The sequence below is a fragment of the Malaclemys terrapin genome, chromosome 2 (assembly GCF_027887155.1).
Source record: "Malaclemys terrapin pileata isolate rMalTer1 chromosome 2, rMalTer1.hap1, whole genome shotgun sequence".
NCBI lineage: Eukaryota > Metazoa > Chordata > Testudines > Emydidae > Malaclemys > Malaclemys terrapin.
In genome coordinates, this window is record NC_071506.1 from 271,504,180 (window position 1) to 271,517,890 (window position 13,711).

The 13,711-nt window shown below is 44.0% G+C and overlaps 1 protein-coding gene across 6 annotated transcripts in view; it reads left to right on the forward strand.

Moving 5' to 3' along the window:
* The window catches only part of PRKAG2 (protein kinase AMP-activated non-catalytic subunit gamma 2), a 398,056-nt gene that overhangs the window by 168,271 nt on the left and 216,074 nt on the right, over window positions 1-13,711 (forward strand). Inside the window, exon 1 of one of the 6 annotated variants that reach the window (XM_054021190.1) lies at window positions 6,120-6,710. The exons of the other annotated variants lie outside the window; for them this stretch is intronic. Within the exon in view, the coding sequence (XP_053877165.1) occupies window positions 6,617-6,710 (94 nt within the window). The 5' untranslated portion in view covers window positions 6,120-6,616. Of the gene's footprint in view, window positions 1-6,119; window positions 6,711-13,711 lie in introns of those variants that run through there. 6 annotated transcript variants of the gene reach the window in all.

Below are 13,711 nucleotides of genomic sequence, written 5' to 3' on the forward strand. Positions count from 1 at the left end.
ATATTCCTCATTAGCCAAAAACTCCCAATTACCTTTTTGATTTTGTGTTTGTTAGAATAGACTTGATGTGATTATCAGATCAAATGCAGCCTGATTGAACAGTATGTAATAACAGCTCTGCTTAGACATTAATAACATTCTTTTTGTGGCTAAAAAGCATGTGTGATTGCTGCAGAAATATGCTGCATAGTTTACTAATCAGATGCTAAAAAATGATGATTTGTTATGGATGCAAATCCTGCAGTCCTTCATTGTCCTTAATGGGTAAAGCAGGAATGCAGTATTTCTGTTACTAGAAATCACTATTACACCAGTACTCACTCTTCCCATGAAAGTTATTGATATTCCTTGTGCTCCATCTTAAATCCCTGGGAAGGATGAGTTTAAGAAACATCCCAGAGGTGTCAGGATTTAATGTAGCAATAATGTACAGAGTGAGCTGGGGAGGTTAGAACACATTTTGGGTATTTTAAAAAATTATTACATCTTAAATTTAGTTTTCATATTTTTCAAAACCAATTTTTGTGAAGCTAGTGCCTGGCACTGCAGACTGAAGTCCTCTGCATACCCACAGCAAAAACACAAGCAGTGCCACTGCCCCATCATTGTGCTTCAGACCTCCCCTAGCGGGGCCAGCACACAGGCAAAAGTGGATAATGGGAAAACATTTCACCCCAGCAAACCTTGAGAGCATGTAACTGAGTCAGTAGCTTTGCTACTACATCTAACCAAAAGGGAAAAGTACATCAGCTTGATGTTTCTGGTAAAATGATCAGCTGTGAAATAGTTAACAACGTTGGTGTTTAAAATATTTACATCAGGGCTTGTCTACACTTACCAGGGGCGACGCACGGCATTGGACGCATCGACGGTCGATTTAGTGGGTCTAATGAAGACCCACTAAATCGACTGCAGATCGCTCTCCCGTCTACTCCTGTACTCCACCTGAACGAGAAGTGCAAGGGGAGTCAACAGGAGAGCGTCTCCCGTTGACAAAGTATAGTGTGGACCCCGCAGTAAGTAGATCTAGTATGTTGATTCAGCTACGTTATTTATGTAGCTGAAGTTGTATAACTTATATCGATCTCCCCCCATAGTGAAGACAAGGCCTCAGAGTCCAGAGTTAACCCTGCACTGAGATTAATAGGGAAGTTTGTGGGTATCAGAGCTGTTGTTTCATGCTCTCTCTGTAGAGACTCAAAGTCGGTGAGTTAATATAATTTTACTGGACCAACTTCTGTTGGTGAGAGAGATAAGCTTTCGAGCTTACACAGAGCTCCTCTTCAGTCAGACATCCCTGCGTTGGTTACATTCAGTTCTCATTATTAAGTTTTTCTTTGCAACCATAAGGGCTGGAGACTCAATAAAATAAATAAGCTTAGCACCTGGATTACAAATATGCAGCATATTTGGGAAAAATAGATAATTACATTACTCTTCATGTATGCATAATTATATTATATGTAGGGCCCTGTTTATGGGACAGGGACACAAAGGGTGTGTGAAGGGAAGCAGAACTGGGAGATCACATGAATGACATGCGACAAGAGGAGAGAGGAAGACAATGTAGAGCTGTGCAAAGCCTTGAAGGTGGGAAGGAGTTTGAATTTGATGCCAGCTGAGATAAAAAGGCAGGGAAGAGACTCTGAGAGTGTGGGGCTGACAAGGTCAGATTGGCAGAGGAGAGAGAGAGAAGTTTACTTAGTGGCGTCATTTTGGATAGACTGGAATGGGGAGCAAAGTGGGAGTCAGGCGTGCCAAAGAACAGGAGTTACAATAATCTAAGCAGGAGACTACCAAGGCCTGGATGAGAGGGTTGGCAGCAGTGAAGGAGAGAAATGATTGCTATGGGAGAGGTAGAGGAAGAAATGAAAGATTTAGCAGCAGCCTAAAGAGATTTGAGGGGTGAAGGATGGAGAGGTGCCAGGGGACATATTGCATTTGTGAGTCTGAGGCACAAGGAGGTTGGTGGGATATAGAAGAGGGTGTGGGTAGGGAGAATTTGGGCAGCGAGGGGAAAGATGAGGAGTCTATTTTAGCCATGTAGTGTTTGAGTTGACAGCAAGTCAGCCAGGAAGAGGTTTCCGAGAGACAGCTGCAGATCTGAGAGTGAGCCCAGGCAGAGAGATGAGGGGGAGCAGAGGCAAATTGAAGAGTTGTCAGCGTAGTGATGGTCATTAAAACCATGAGAGTGGAGGAAGTCACATCAGGGTAAGGTATAGAAGCAGAACAGGGAAGGGACCAGGATGGAGACATGAGGGGTCTTGAGAAGGGGGCGGGCAGGAAGAACTAACAGAGTGAAATTGATTATATGAAATGAAACTGGTTCATAGTCTCTCACTGGGTGGATCTAATTTGTTTGCACAGTGCTCTTGTGGTCAGGTGTTCAACATTATGGGGAAGAATTTCACACACACTCTTGCCCCTCCCACCAAAAAACCCGCAGCCTTGTGATTAATTTAATTCTTGAAAAATATCTCTTTATCTTTGACCTGAGTCTGCACATCAGCACCCTCAACTTCCTTTGAGATCAGCTGGAGGTCTGGGGGCTCCACAAGGCTCAGGATCAGCCGCATTGGGTTTTTTAAAAATTTGATAGATATCCCTGGAGACAGAACATGGTATAGCTTACATCTGGGGACCTAAAAACTACTTGACAAAGTATTTACATTGCTGTTTAGAAGAGATTTCAGTTTCAAGCCTCCAGAACTTTGGCTGTCCTAATACAACTCCAATAAGCCGGGCTTTTTATTATTTTTTTCAGATGTTTCCACAGAACTGGTTAACACAGATGTGAAATCAGATGTACAGGTGCAATATCAGTTGTTAGAACATCAGCTGCAGGAGCCAAAGTGATTGCACTCCAGCACTTATTATTTTCTAACAAATGACCATGAAAGTCTGTTGTTACACAGCATTGTCTCATTTTCTAGTAGCAGTATGTAAAACCATTAGAGCCTGGCTGCCATTCTTAACAAGGGGAAATGAGCCCCCTTGGTGCAGTGGCCTGCTTGAAAAGGTCATCGGTGTGTATTTATTCTTGGCTCCTGCCAAACAGGGGTATGAGAATATTGTTTCTGCACTGAAGGGATACCAATTTCTATCTCATTAAAAAGGGATTTAAATTTTTTTGTTTCTAATGACATTAAGTCATTCTCAGTGGTCACAGTAGTGCAGAAGAAAGAGAAAATGCTGCTGTGGGGAGAGTAGAGTGGAGATGTAGTTAACAGTGGTTTTTGTAGTGAGGCTCATTTATTTTGCACCTGGGGCAATGGAATTTCAGCTGCTTATTACTGGCTGTTTTCTTAGCTTTCTCTCTCTTCTTCTTCTCTTGCCCTCTATTCCTTGTAAAGTTACTGGGCCAAATTCTATTCCCAGAAACTCACATGCATCTCCGATTGACTTGTCTTTTTTAAACATGAATGTGTACCACTTGAACATTGTTTAAAGGTCTTACAGTGTAAGGATGGGACATTCAATAAGGACAAATGCAAAGTACTTCATTTAGGAAGGAACAATCATACATAATGGGAGTTGACTGCCTAGGAAGGAGTACTGTGGAAGGGGATCTGGGCGTCATGGTGGATCATAAGCTAAATGAGAGTCAACAGTGTAACACTGTTGGAAAAAAAAGCAAACATCATTCTGGGATGTATTAACAGGAGTGTTTTAAGCAAGACACAAGAAGCAATTTTTCTGCTCTAATCTGCGTTGATTATGCCTCAGCTGGAATATTGTGTCCAGTTCTGGGCGTCACATTTCAGGAAAGATGTGGACAAATTGAAGAAAGCAATAATAATAATAATAATATAATAAATATTAAAGATCTAGAACACATGACCTATGAGGGAAGATTGAAAAAATTGGGTTTGTTTAGTTTGGAGAAGAGAAGATTAAGGGGGGATATGATATCAGTTTTCAAGTACATAAAAGGTTGTTACAAGGAGGAGGGAGAAAAATTGTTCTCCTTAACCTTCGAGAATAGGACAAGAAGCAATAGGCTTAAATTGCAGCAAGGGTGGTTTAGGTTTGACATTAGGAAAAACTTCCTAACTGTCAGGGTGGATGAGCACCGGAATAAATTGCTTAGGGTAGTTGTGGAATCTCAGTCATTGGAGATTTTTAAGAGCAGGTTAGACAAACACCTGTCAGGGATGGTCTCTAGATAATACATAGTCCTGCCTTGAGTGCAGGGGACTGGACTAGAAGACCTCTTGAGGTCTCTTCCAGTCCTACAATTCTGTGAAAGGTGGGCCTCAGGGAAAGATTTGGAGGAGAGGGCAGTGGCCATACAGAATAATTCAGGGAGGGTATTCCATGCATAAAGAGCAGCATTGCTGGAAAATACTGAGATCATTGTGCGGGGTTCTGGCAAGGCTGGCATAACTGGCAGAGCAGAAGGGGTGAGGGAAGGTGTTTCATAAGAGATGGGAGGACAAGTAGAGAGGGGAAGAGTTGTGAACAACTTTGAATACAATATTTAAATTCAGTATTCAGCTATAGGGCAGCCTTAGTTTGAAGTTAATGAAGCTTTTTGTTAATAATTTCCTTGGTTTTTTAAAGAAGTGTGGGAGGGAGAACCAAGGGTGCTTGCCCTGTGTTCTTTTTCCAAGTTTCCTTTACAGTGGGTGGGAGGGCCCTCCAATTCTTTTGCGTTACCAGGACCTAGAAGCCTCACCCGGATCCGATCTCTATAGCTTAATTAATTCTGACTCCCATGTGCTCTGGGACACCTCGAGTGTTGACGATCCAGTGTGCATCATGCTTCTGAAATCTCGGAGTGTGTAAGAATTGACTCTGAGGTTTCTGAAACATGGCATGCTCTGTGACGTCAGAAGCCACAGAGCGAAGAGGAGTTTGATGGGACTCAGCAGAAGGATTGTTAGGTTCCCCATTGCTTTCTTGGGCTGGAGATGTGAGGAGCGCTGTGTTTCTGTGGATGCTAAGAGTCAGATGGATGCTGAGAGTCAGTCAGCACTTAAATGGATTGTGACCTTGCTGTGACAATAGCAATTCCCCCATAGTGACCTGTCAGGAGAGACTCCCTGGCAGTACCAATGACCATTTCTCCTCTCCTCTGCTCTCCCTTATGGTGGAGAATGAGGTGTGGCTATTTCTCATTATTCATGTAGAATCTGATTTTTGAAAGTGCTAAGCGCTCACAAATTCCAGTGAAGTCTATGGGAGCTGCGGGTATTCAGTACCTTTGAACATCACGAAGTGGGTATTCACCCACGAAAGCTCATGCTCCAATACATTCGTTAGTCTATAAGGTGCCACAGGATCCTTTGTTGCTTTTTACAGATCCAGACTAACACGGCTACCCCTCTGATACTTTGAACATCACGGAATTTGTTTTTTAACCAATCATTCACCGTAATCCTGAAGACAATGGGTATTGGCATTCAAAGCGGATAGAAACATTGGACCAGATCCCGGATTTACACCAACTGAGGACCTAGCCCGGAATGTTCAGCCTATTCCTAATATAATTGTCTAAATCTGTAATCCCATATCCTAATCTAATAAATATGTGTGGTAATTACTCTGGATAAGAGCCCTTACAGGTTTGAGATTTCTGCTTTGCATTGTTTTATAATTTTTGTTTTAAAAGTTTTGCAAGGTAGATTTCAATTAACGTAATCTGTGTTGGAAACAGTTGTCATAAGCCCCCTTTGCTTTGCAGAGAGCAGGGCACTGGCTGAATGTGGGCAATCTATCAGAACCATTTCCTTGTGTACAGTACAAGGATATTTGGAGAGAGTGCAAGTTGCTACAGAAATGTCTACCATGCAGCTCTGTCTCTAGTTTCCAAAAGATGACCACCTTCCTTTTAAGGAACTGGCAAGGCCTCAGTCCCCATTAATCCATTAGCTGTTCGTCCTCAAGGAGCCTGTCGCTTCTTAGCTCATCAATAGGCAGCCGTATGATTCTGTCCCTGCAAAGACTTAGGACACATGAATCAAAATAGTTGTGTGATGTCATGTCATAATGTGAATGTGCTCTGACCAATTGGTGCCAAGAATTGTCTGTACAGGGGTGGTTTCCTTTTACAGTCTTTTTAAAGAGACATCATGCAGAACTGCACATGACAATTCCCTTCAAGAGAACTTGTGCCTCCTTTGCATATTTAGTATTTTTTAAAAGGGGGAGCTTATCAGCTAGTTACTGACCTCTTCTGCATAAGCTGATCCACTGGTGAAATTCTGTTTCAGCCTCTGAAGCTTTCTGACTGCCTAAGGATAAGAACTGCCGCTGCAAGCTATACGGGCTTTTGAAATTCTCCTGGTATCCACAGATCTTTTCAGAATAGTTACTGTACAGTAAGAATTAAGATCGGAACGGCTTTGGGCAAAGTTCAGCTACTCTTTCTGGATCTTTTTGTCATTAAGACGTGGTCTGAAGTCTCTTTCAGAAATTCAGAAGCTGAAGCTTTTCATAGCCACTCCTTGTTTCAGCTGACTTTTTGGAATATCTTTCTTTTTGTCCCCGTGTTTCCATTTTAACTGACTTATTTTCCTGCCCCCCACCACCTTTGGATCAGAGCTGCTCTTTCTTCTCCTCTGATACCTGGTATGATTGACGGCTGCTATTGCTTTGGTGCCTGCGGCAGCTCATGAAGCGTTTTGGCAGTCTTAGAGGAAGCAAGAAACAAAAGGACCAGGGCAGAAGCTCTGAGAGGCGCAAATCTGAACCTCATGGCCTTTTAGGTAGGGAACTTCTGTGTTACCCCTCAGTACGAGGATTAATTATTTTTTGGGAGCAGGCATTGTGGCTGTATTTTTAAAAAAAGAGCAACCTTCTGGTCCCTAATACTGTTGATTCAATTGAGTAATTGTTGTGGGTAGATATTAATGGGGACGTTTAGACAGTATTTTGTACTTGGTGGGAAACCCTAAATGGATGCCTTTAGTATAACATCTAAAAATCTATAAGGAACTAATCTTCCAAAATGATTTTTTTTCAAAGTTGCTTTACAGTATTCAGATTAAACTGTGTGAAATATATCCTGGCAGGCCTGATGACTGTAAATTTCAAACTAGGATTCTCTTCATTTAATTCTCTCTCTTTAAAGTAAGTGCTAAGTTAGTAAATATTTAAATAATATAATTGGTAGTTAAAAAGGGAAATATAAGAGTCTTCAAACTAAGTGCTACCTCCCATAGGCAACTGCTGTTTTAAACCACATCTTTCAAGTGTCCCCCGCAATTTCTAGTACAATTATATTTCACCTTTAGTTAAAGACCAGCCTCCATTAGGTCACTTAAAACAGGTTAATCATGGAACAAGTGCTGAGTTCTGTTTGGGTATTGCACTGGGAAGCAAATTTCAGGTAAGGCTGAGTTGGCCAGGAAGCATAGGGTATTCTGACGTTGGACGAAGCATCACGTGTGTTTCCTGAAAACAGAATAGCGCCTCCGCTGATTTCTACATGATGAACAGCAGAAAGCTATGATTGAGTAATGGGAATGAATTTCCTGCATCACCTGGTGGTGGTATTGTGCACTGTGTATTTTCCAGAGGAAAAAGAGAGATACTGACCTGGCACTATGGCACTTTAAAACAGTGTCGCCGTCACACTGAATCAATAAGATAAGTACAGAGTTCAGTATGTCTGACTGGTTAATAACCCAGCCTGATTCTTCTCTCATATTGGTATAATTCAGGAGAAACTGCATTGGAGTGACACTGGTATAAAACCAGTATGAGAGAAGAAATGGGCCTTGTGGGTGTATATGGAAGTGCATCCAGTTTTAGTAACTATTTTTCAGCATCATTTACTCTTGTCAATAAACTTCAAGGTGTTTTTTAAGTTTGTTTTCAATTAATTTGCTCTGTTTTTAAAGTCTTTCTCTTGCCATTGGTGTTCCTTGTTTTCTCTGTTGCAGTGTTGAATATGGTGAAGTATCAGTGTAAATCAAAGGAGACCTAAGCCTTGAGAATTTCATAGTTGGGTAAAATGTGTGATCTAGTAGAGTCAGCTAACATTGCCCCCTTATGCAGGAATAAAGGTACATTAGGCCCACAGAGGACCCAGATCAACAACTGATAGGCAGCAGTGTGGCTGAGTCTGATCTATGACAATTCCAGCCACTGCCTCCCCATCTTCCCTTGGTTGACATTGTGACATAGGGTGTTCAGGGTCCATGGAAAGTTCTGGGGGGGCACCTGAAGTCTTGTTTCTGCAGCAGTTGGCTGGCCAGCAGCACCACTTGCTATACCCAAACATACTGTAGCATCTACACTCCCTCTGAATGTAGCCCCAGGTGCAAGCACCCAACGTTAATCCTCCCCTGTGCAGGAAATAATTCAACCTGCAACAACAACAATTGCTATAAAAACATTCTAAATCACAAGTGTTACAGAAATGGAGGTTCAAAAAAGAATTAGATAAGTGAATGGAGGATAGGTCCATCAATGGCTGTTAGCCAAGATGGTCAGGGATGCAACCCCATGCTCTGGGAGTCCCTAGCCTCTTGTTGCTAGAAGCTGGGACTGGATGACAAGGGATGGATCACTCAGTGATTGCCTATTCTGTACATTCCCTCTGAAGCCCCTGGCATTGGCCACTGTCGGAAGAGAGGATACTAGGCTAAATGGACCATTGGTCTGACCCAGTATGGTTGTTCTTATGAAACAGTCAAAAGGGAAAAGTACATAAACATTTACCTCCTTATTCCTACACAGTCCCTCTCCCATTTAACTAAAGCAGTGGTTCGCAAACTATTGTAGTGGTGATCCCTTTCACATAGCAAGCCTCTGAGTGCGACCCCCGTAATAAATTAAAAACACTTGTTTATATATTTAACACCATTATAAATGCTGGCAGCAAAGCGGGGTTTGGGGTGGAGGCTGACTGCTCGCGCCCCTCCCCCCCATGTAATAACCTCGCGACCCCCTGAGGGGTCCTGACCCCCAGTTTGAGAACCCCTGAACTAAAGTGAATTGAAAGGTTTCCGTGGGTATGAAAGAGCATCATGCTCCTCAGTGCTGTGAGTTGTGCAGGCTATAAAACAATAGCTGTCCTTTCTAGTTTCCGACCATAATTGCTCTCATTAATCTTGCCGTGTAGCCCACCCTGGTGGTGTAGAGACAGAATTAGGTGCTCGTTTACTATGCAGAATTTCCATCTGCAATATTTAAAACATGGCTCACATTTGTTCTCTGTCACTTTTGTATCATGAATGAGTTGCAGGTGTCTTTCCAAAACCTGACCTCAGATCACAAGGGTAGGAAAATAAAGATCAGATGTGTATGTTATACTGGCTTCCTCAGAGTAGCTGCTGCTGCTGTGATCCCAGAGGAATCTGGATTCTTTTCTGGAAGCAGGTTAACCTGTGTGAATGTCTTTTTCTTCAGGATGTGTTAATTTATTAAAAAGCTTGCATTATTTTCTGAATTAATCTTTGCCAAAAGGACTTTGTTTATAAAGCACTGGCCTGTACTAAACTCATCCTGAGAGGCACTGAGCACCATCAGCTCTCATGGCAATCGAGGGTGTTGAAGAGCTTTTAGGACCAGACCCAGTGTTTGGTTTTTTTGTAAGAACATTTGTAACAAACACCTGTGGTGGCCCATCCGGTGCAGTAATGCAGACAGGTGCATTCTCTTGAGCTTCTTCTGCTGTCAAGGAGCAGGAATTAATTTTAGACCTATATCCCTGTGCTTTTAGAGCAGTGTGATGCGGGTATAGCTATGCAAATACTGTTGGTGTTAATGGGGTTCACGCCCTGCTCACCACCTCAAACTACTCATTTTTTCTTATGCTGTGATTGTTCAGACTCACAAGGTTCAGCTTCTTTCCCCCCCTCTTTTTCTGAGTAGAGATGGAAAAGGCCACGAGGTTACAAATGTATCGTTTTCCAGGCCAGCTGTCAGCGGGCTGTATTCTGCCACCACTCCTCTTGTTCTGAACTAACTGAACTCAGAGTTTCTGATTTTCCTTGACCTCTACTCATAAAATGCTTTAAAGAAAGAAGAGAGGCCTCTAGCCATCATAAGCTGGGGCATACCAATGGCTTTTTGCCTCTTTACAGAATCCACCTTTGGGGCTCCTACAGCTAAGATTATTGTGCCTTTTCTTATGTGCATCATTCAAGCTAAACCCCAGAATAGGCCTAAGCATCTTCTCCCAGGCTGAGAGAGGGGCATAGTGAGGGTCTTGGTCTAGTGAATGGGAGCAGAGAGGGAATCGGGGGATCCCTGGTTGCCCATTTAGAGCAGCTTTAAAATCCCTTTGTGCCAAGTGAGCAGTACAAGGGGGTTAGCGCATGGGCCACAATATGGCACATGCAGCTAAAGGGAGCAGTCAGGATAGAGGCTCGGACAGAGCATTGGGAGTGAATGAGGTGGGAGTGAGGAGGAGACACTGCAACTTTATGCATGAGAAGAAGGGAAAGCAGTGCAGAGATTCAGGAAGCAGGGAAGATACGCTCCGAGTACTGGGAAAGGGAGATGATTTTGGCAGCTGTAAGAAAAAAAATAAAAAAAAAATATGGAGATATATCTACCTCATAGAGCTGGAAGGGACCCTGAAAGGTCATTGAGTCCAGCCCCCTGCCTTCACTAGCAGAACGAAGTACTGATTTTGCCCCAGATCCCTAAGTGACCCCCCTCAAGGATTGAACTCACAACTCTGGGTTTAGTAGGCCGATGCTCAAACCATTGAGCTATCCCTCCTGCTGCTTCTGGCTCCCCCAGCTTAAGGAAATCGGTGACTCCCTCCCCACAACCTATCTGTCAGTTACATCATTGATTGTCAGCTCTTGGTACAGCCTGCAGCGTTGTAAATAGATCAGCTCTGTTGCTTTTCTCAAGGGGACAGTTTTTGTCCAAGATGAGGCTAATATCCCTGCCCTTTAAAGGACACCATCTGTTCAGTGAAGGGTAGGACAACACCTGCTCTGTCAAACGCCGTAAGTGCCCCCCCCCCCCCGAAGCATTTAGACTCTTAGTGCCATTGTAGAGACACCTGCACAAATAGGGAGCGCTGTCTCGTTCCAAGGCAATGGGTCACAACTATTCATTTGGAAATCCACCAGCTAAATCTAAACTTCTGCCTGCTAGGCCTCTGTATGTTCCTCACCTCTGTATCTGGGCTGTGGCCTTGTGGTTTGCGTTTGTAACTTTCAAGAGGCGTAGGCTGAAACTTAACACAGATAAGCCAGGTTCTCCACATCTGGGAAGGCGATGACCGAGGAACTTCAGTTTTTCTACACTGAGGAAAGGGGAGATATCAGGATAGGAAGACTTGCTACACCCCTCCCTGACCACTAGGCAGCATTGCTGGTGAGGGTTTCCACAGTATCTGACTGTAAAAGTGGAGGGAGACAGTTCTTTTGTGGCTGAGCAGAGGAGGAATTTAAAGGGGCCATATGTTCCAACATGCAGTAGTAGCCAACAGCTCTGTTGCAAGGGGTGATGCTTCACTTCCTTGGAGATTGGAAGCAGATGAGGAAGACAAAACCACTTGTACAGGCAATCCACCAACAAAGGTAAAATAAGTTGTAGAAGCATTTAAGGGCCTGTCCTGGTCTCTCACCCATAGAGTGCTCTGCTGGCATCTCCACAGCTTCAGGGCTGCCCTGTATGGTTCCTGCAGGAAGCCATTCAGAGCCGGCAGACTTATTTGCATGCATTTTCATATGAAAATTAGGAATCTGATTCTTATCTTGCATGCATGGATTTTATTCTGGGCTGCATTCTTCAGTGCCTGGCGACACGTGATTCAGTGGAGAATCAGGCCCACTGACTACAATAGGGTTAACTCCTAATTGACACCAGTGTAATTTGGAGCAGATTCGGGGGCAATACTCACGCTCCTGGCAAAGTCCCTTAAAGCCTTAAGCCTTTCTCGTAGCTGGAGTAAGTATTGCAACACATTTGTTGTTTTTGGCCTTTGTTCCTCCCATGCTTCTTGGAGGAGGTCTAAAATCCCATGAGGGTGTCTCCCATCTAGCAGTTCAAATGAGGAGAATCCCATGGAGGCCTGAGGAACCTCTCTGATGGCAAATAACTGCTCTGGAAGCAACTGGTCCCAGTGACAAGGATCTGATGCTACAAGTTTCCACATCATCTCTTTCAGTGTCCTTGACTTCCTTGTGCATTCCCGGCCAACAGAACCTATTCATCTCCCACTCAAGGGTGTCATCCCACCCACGTGCTCCATGCATGGGATTGAGTGACCCAAGCCAAAACACTTCTCTTTGATATCTTCTCGGCACAGGGAGCTGCATTTTTATCTCTTTGGTTCAGTGGTTACGCTCCAGGTGATATAACCGTTCTTCCGTAAGTTCAAAGTGGGAACATTCTTGTAACAGCTGATGGTCCACTACTTCACCATTGGCCATAGCCACCTGATCGTAGCTTTGGCTTAGTGTCTGCTTGTCTCTCTGTTGCTTATGAAATCCACTTATCTGACTAGGAACTCTACAACTAAAGGGTGTGTTCTCATTGTTCTTTTGGGAAGGGGGAGGACCCCTTACCTGACAGGAGGCCCCTTCTCGGGGGTACTATGTTTTGCCCAATCCCACCAGTGCCTTTGGCCCCATGGGTTCTTCGCCTCTATAATCGGGAGGCCCCCCACGGGTGCGTGTTGAAGTATACTAGTGAGTTGGAGAAATTCTGGAGGTTAGATGGTTTAGCAATTGATATTTTGTTGGTTATTATGGCTAGTTCTAGGGCTAGTAGGATGCCTAGGATTGTTACTGCTAGTGCTGCAATTTTGATGTGTAGGGGTATCGTTATTGGGGGTGTTTTTAATGGGGTAATGTTTGAGATAAATAGTCCGGCGATAATGCTTCCTGCTGCTAGACGGATGATTGGGTTAATAATTATTGGATTGTTTTAGTTAAGTAGAAGCATGGAAGGGTATCGTGGTTGTCCTGTTTGTACAAAGATTGTGATACGTAGGTTGTAGGCTGCAGTGAAGGAGGTTGCAACTAGCGTTAGGAATAGGGCTCAGGTGTTTAGGTATGATGTGTTTATGGTTTCAATAATGATGTCTTTGGAATAAAATCCAGTTAGGATTGCCCCACTCTTTTAGATCTTCCCAAAAGTATTTCCAGTCCCTGCCCAGGTTAACTGGATATGCCAGGGTAGAAGCTAGTCCTACAAATAGCTTTTCAATATGTTTTCCCCTGACAATTGAACTTCCCTAGTAGGGTAGGGCTGTATATTTCCATGTACACACTGGAGGAAGATAGTTTCTCCTGGAGTGTCCTCCTTGCCCACCAGCTGCCATCTGGCTGCACCCCGAGTCAACTAGCAGAGTCATCTCTACTGCATTAACCTGTACTGGGACCAGGGGTGCTAGAATGGGGGGCAGGGGACCGTGGCCCTATCACTTTTTACTGGCCGTAAGGGCTAGTGATGGAGGGGCAGGAGGCGGAGAGGAGGTAGCGGGGCCTTGGGGGGGAAGGGGCGGGGCAGTGAGTGGGGCAATGGTTTGGGTGCCAGTGGCCCCCTCCACTTTTAGGGAACTTCTGCCACTCCTGACCGGGACCAGTATCTTAGCTGGACCTAGTTTTCAGGTCCTGGAGGCAGCCGTCCAGGCTTGCCCATATTTACACTCCATAAAGTGACAGTCACAGCAGAGGTGACCTCATTTCTTACATGGAAAAACAGCTTCCTCCCGCGGTGATGGTTGCTGGTTTTTCTCCTGGAAGGAGTTTGGCCTCTGCGGTCACCCTTTTCTGTGGGTTTAGATATT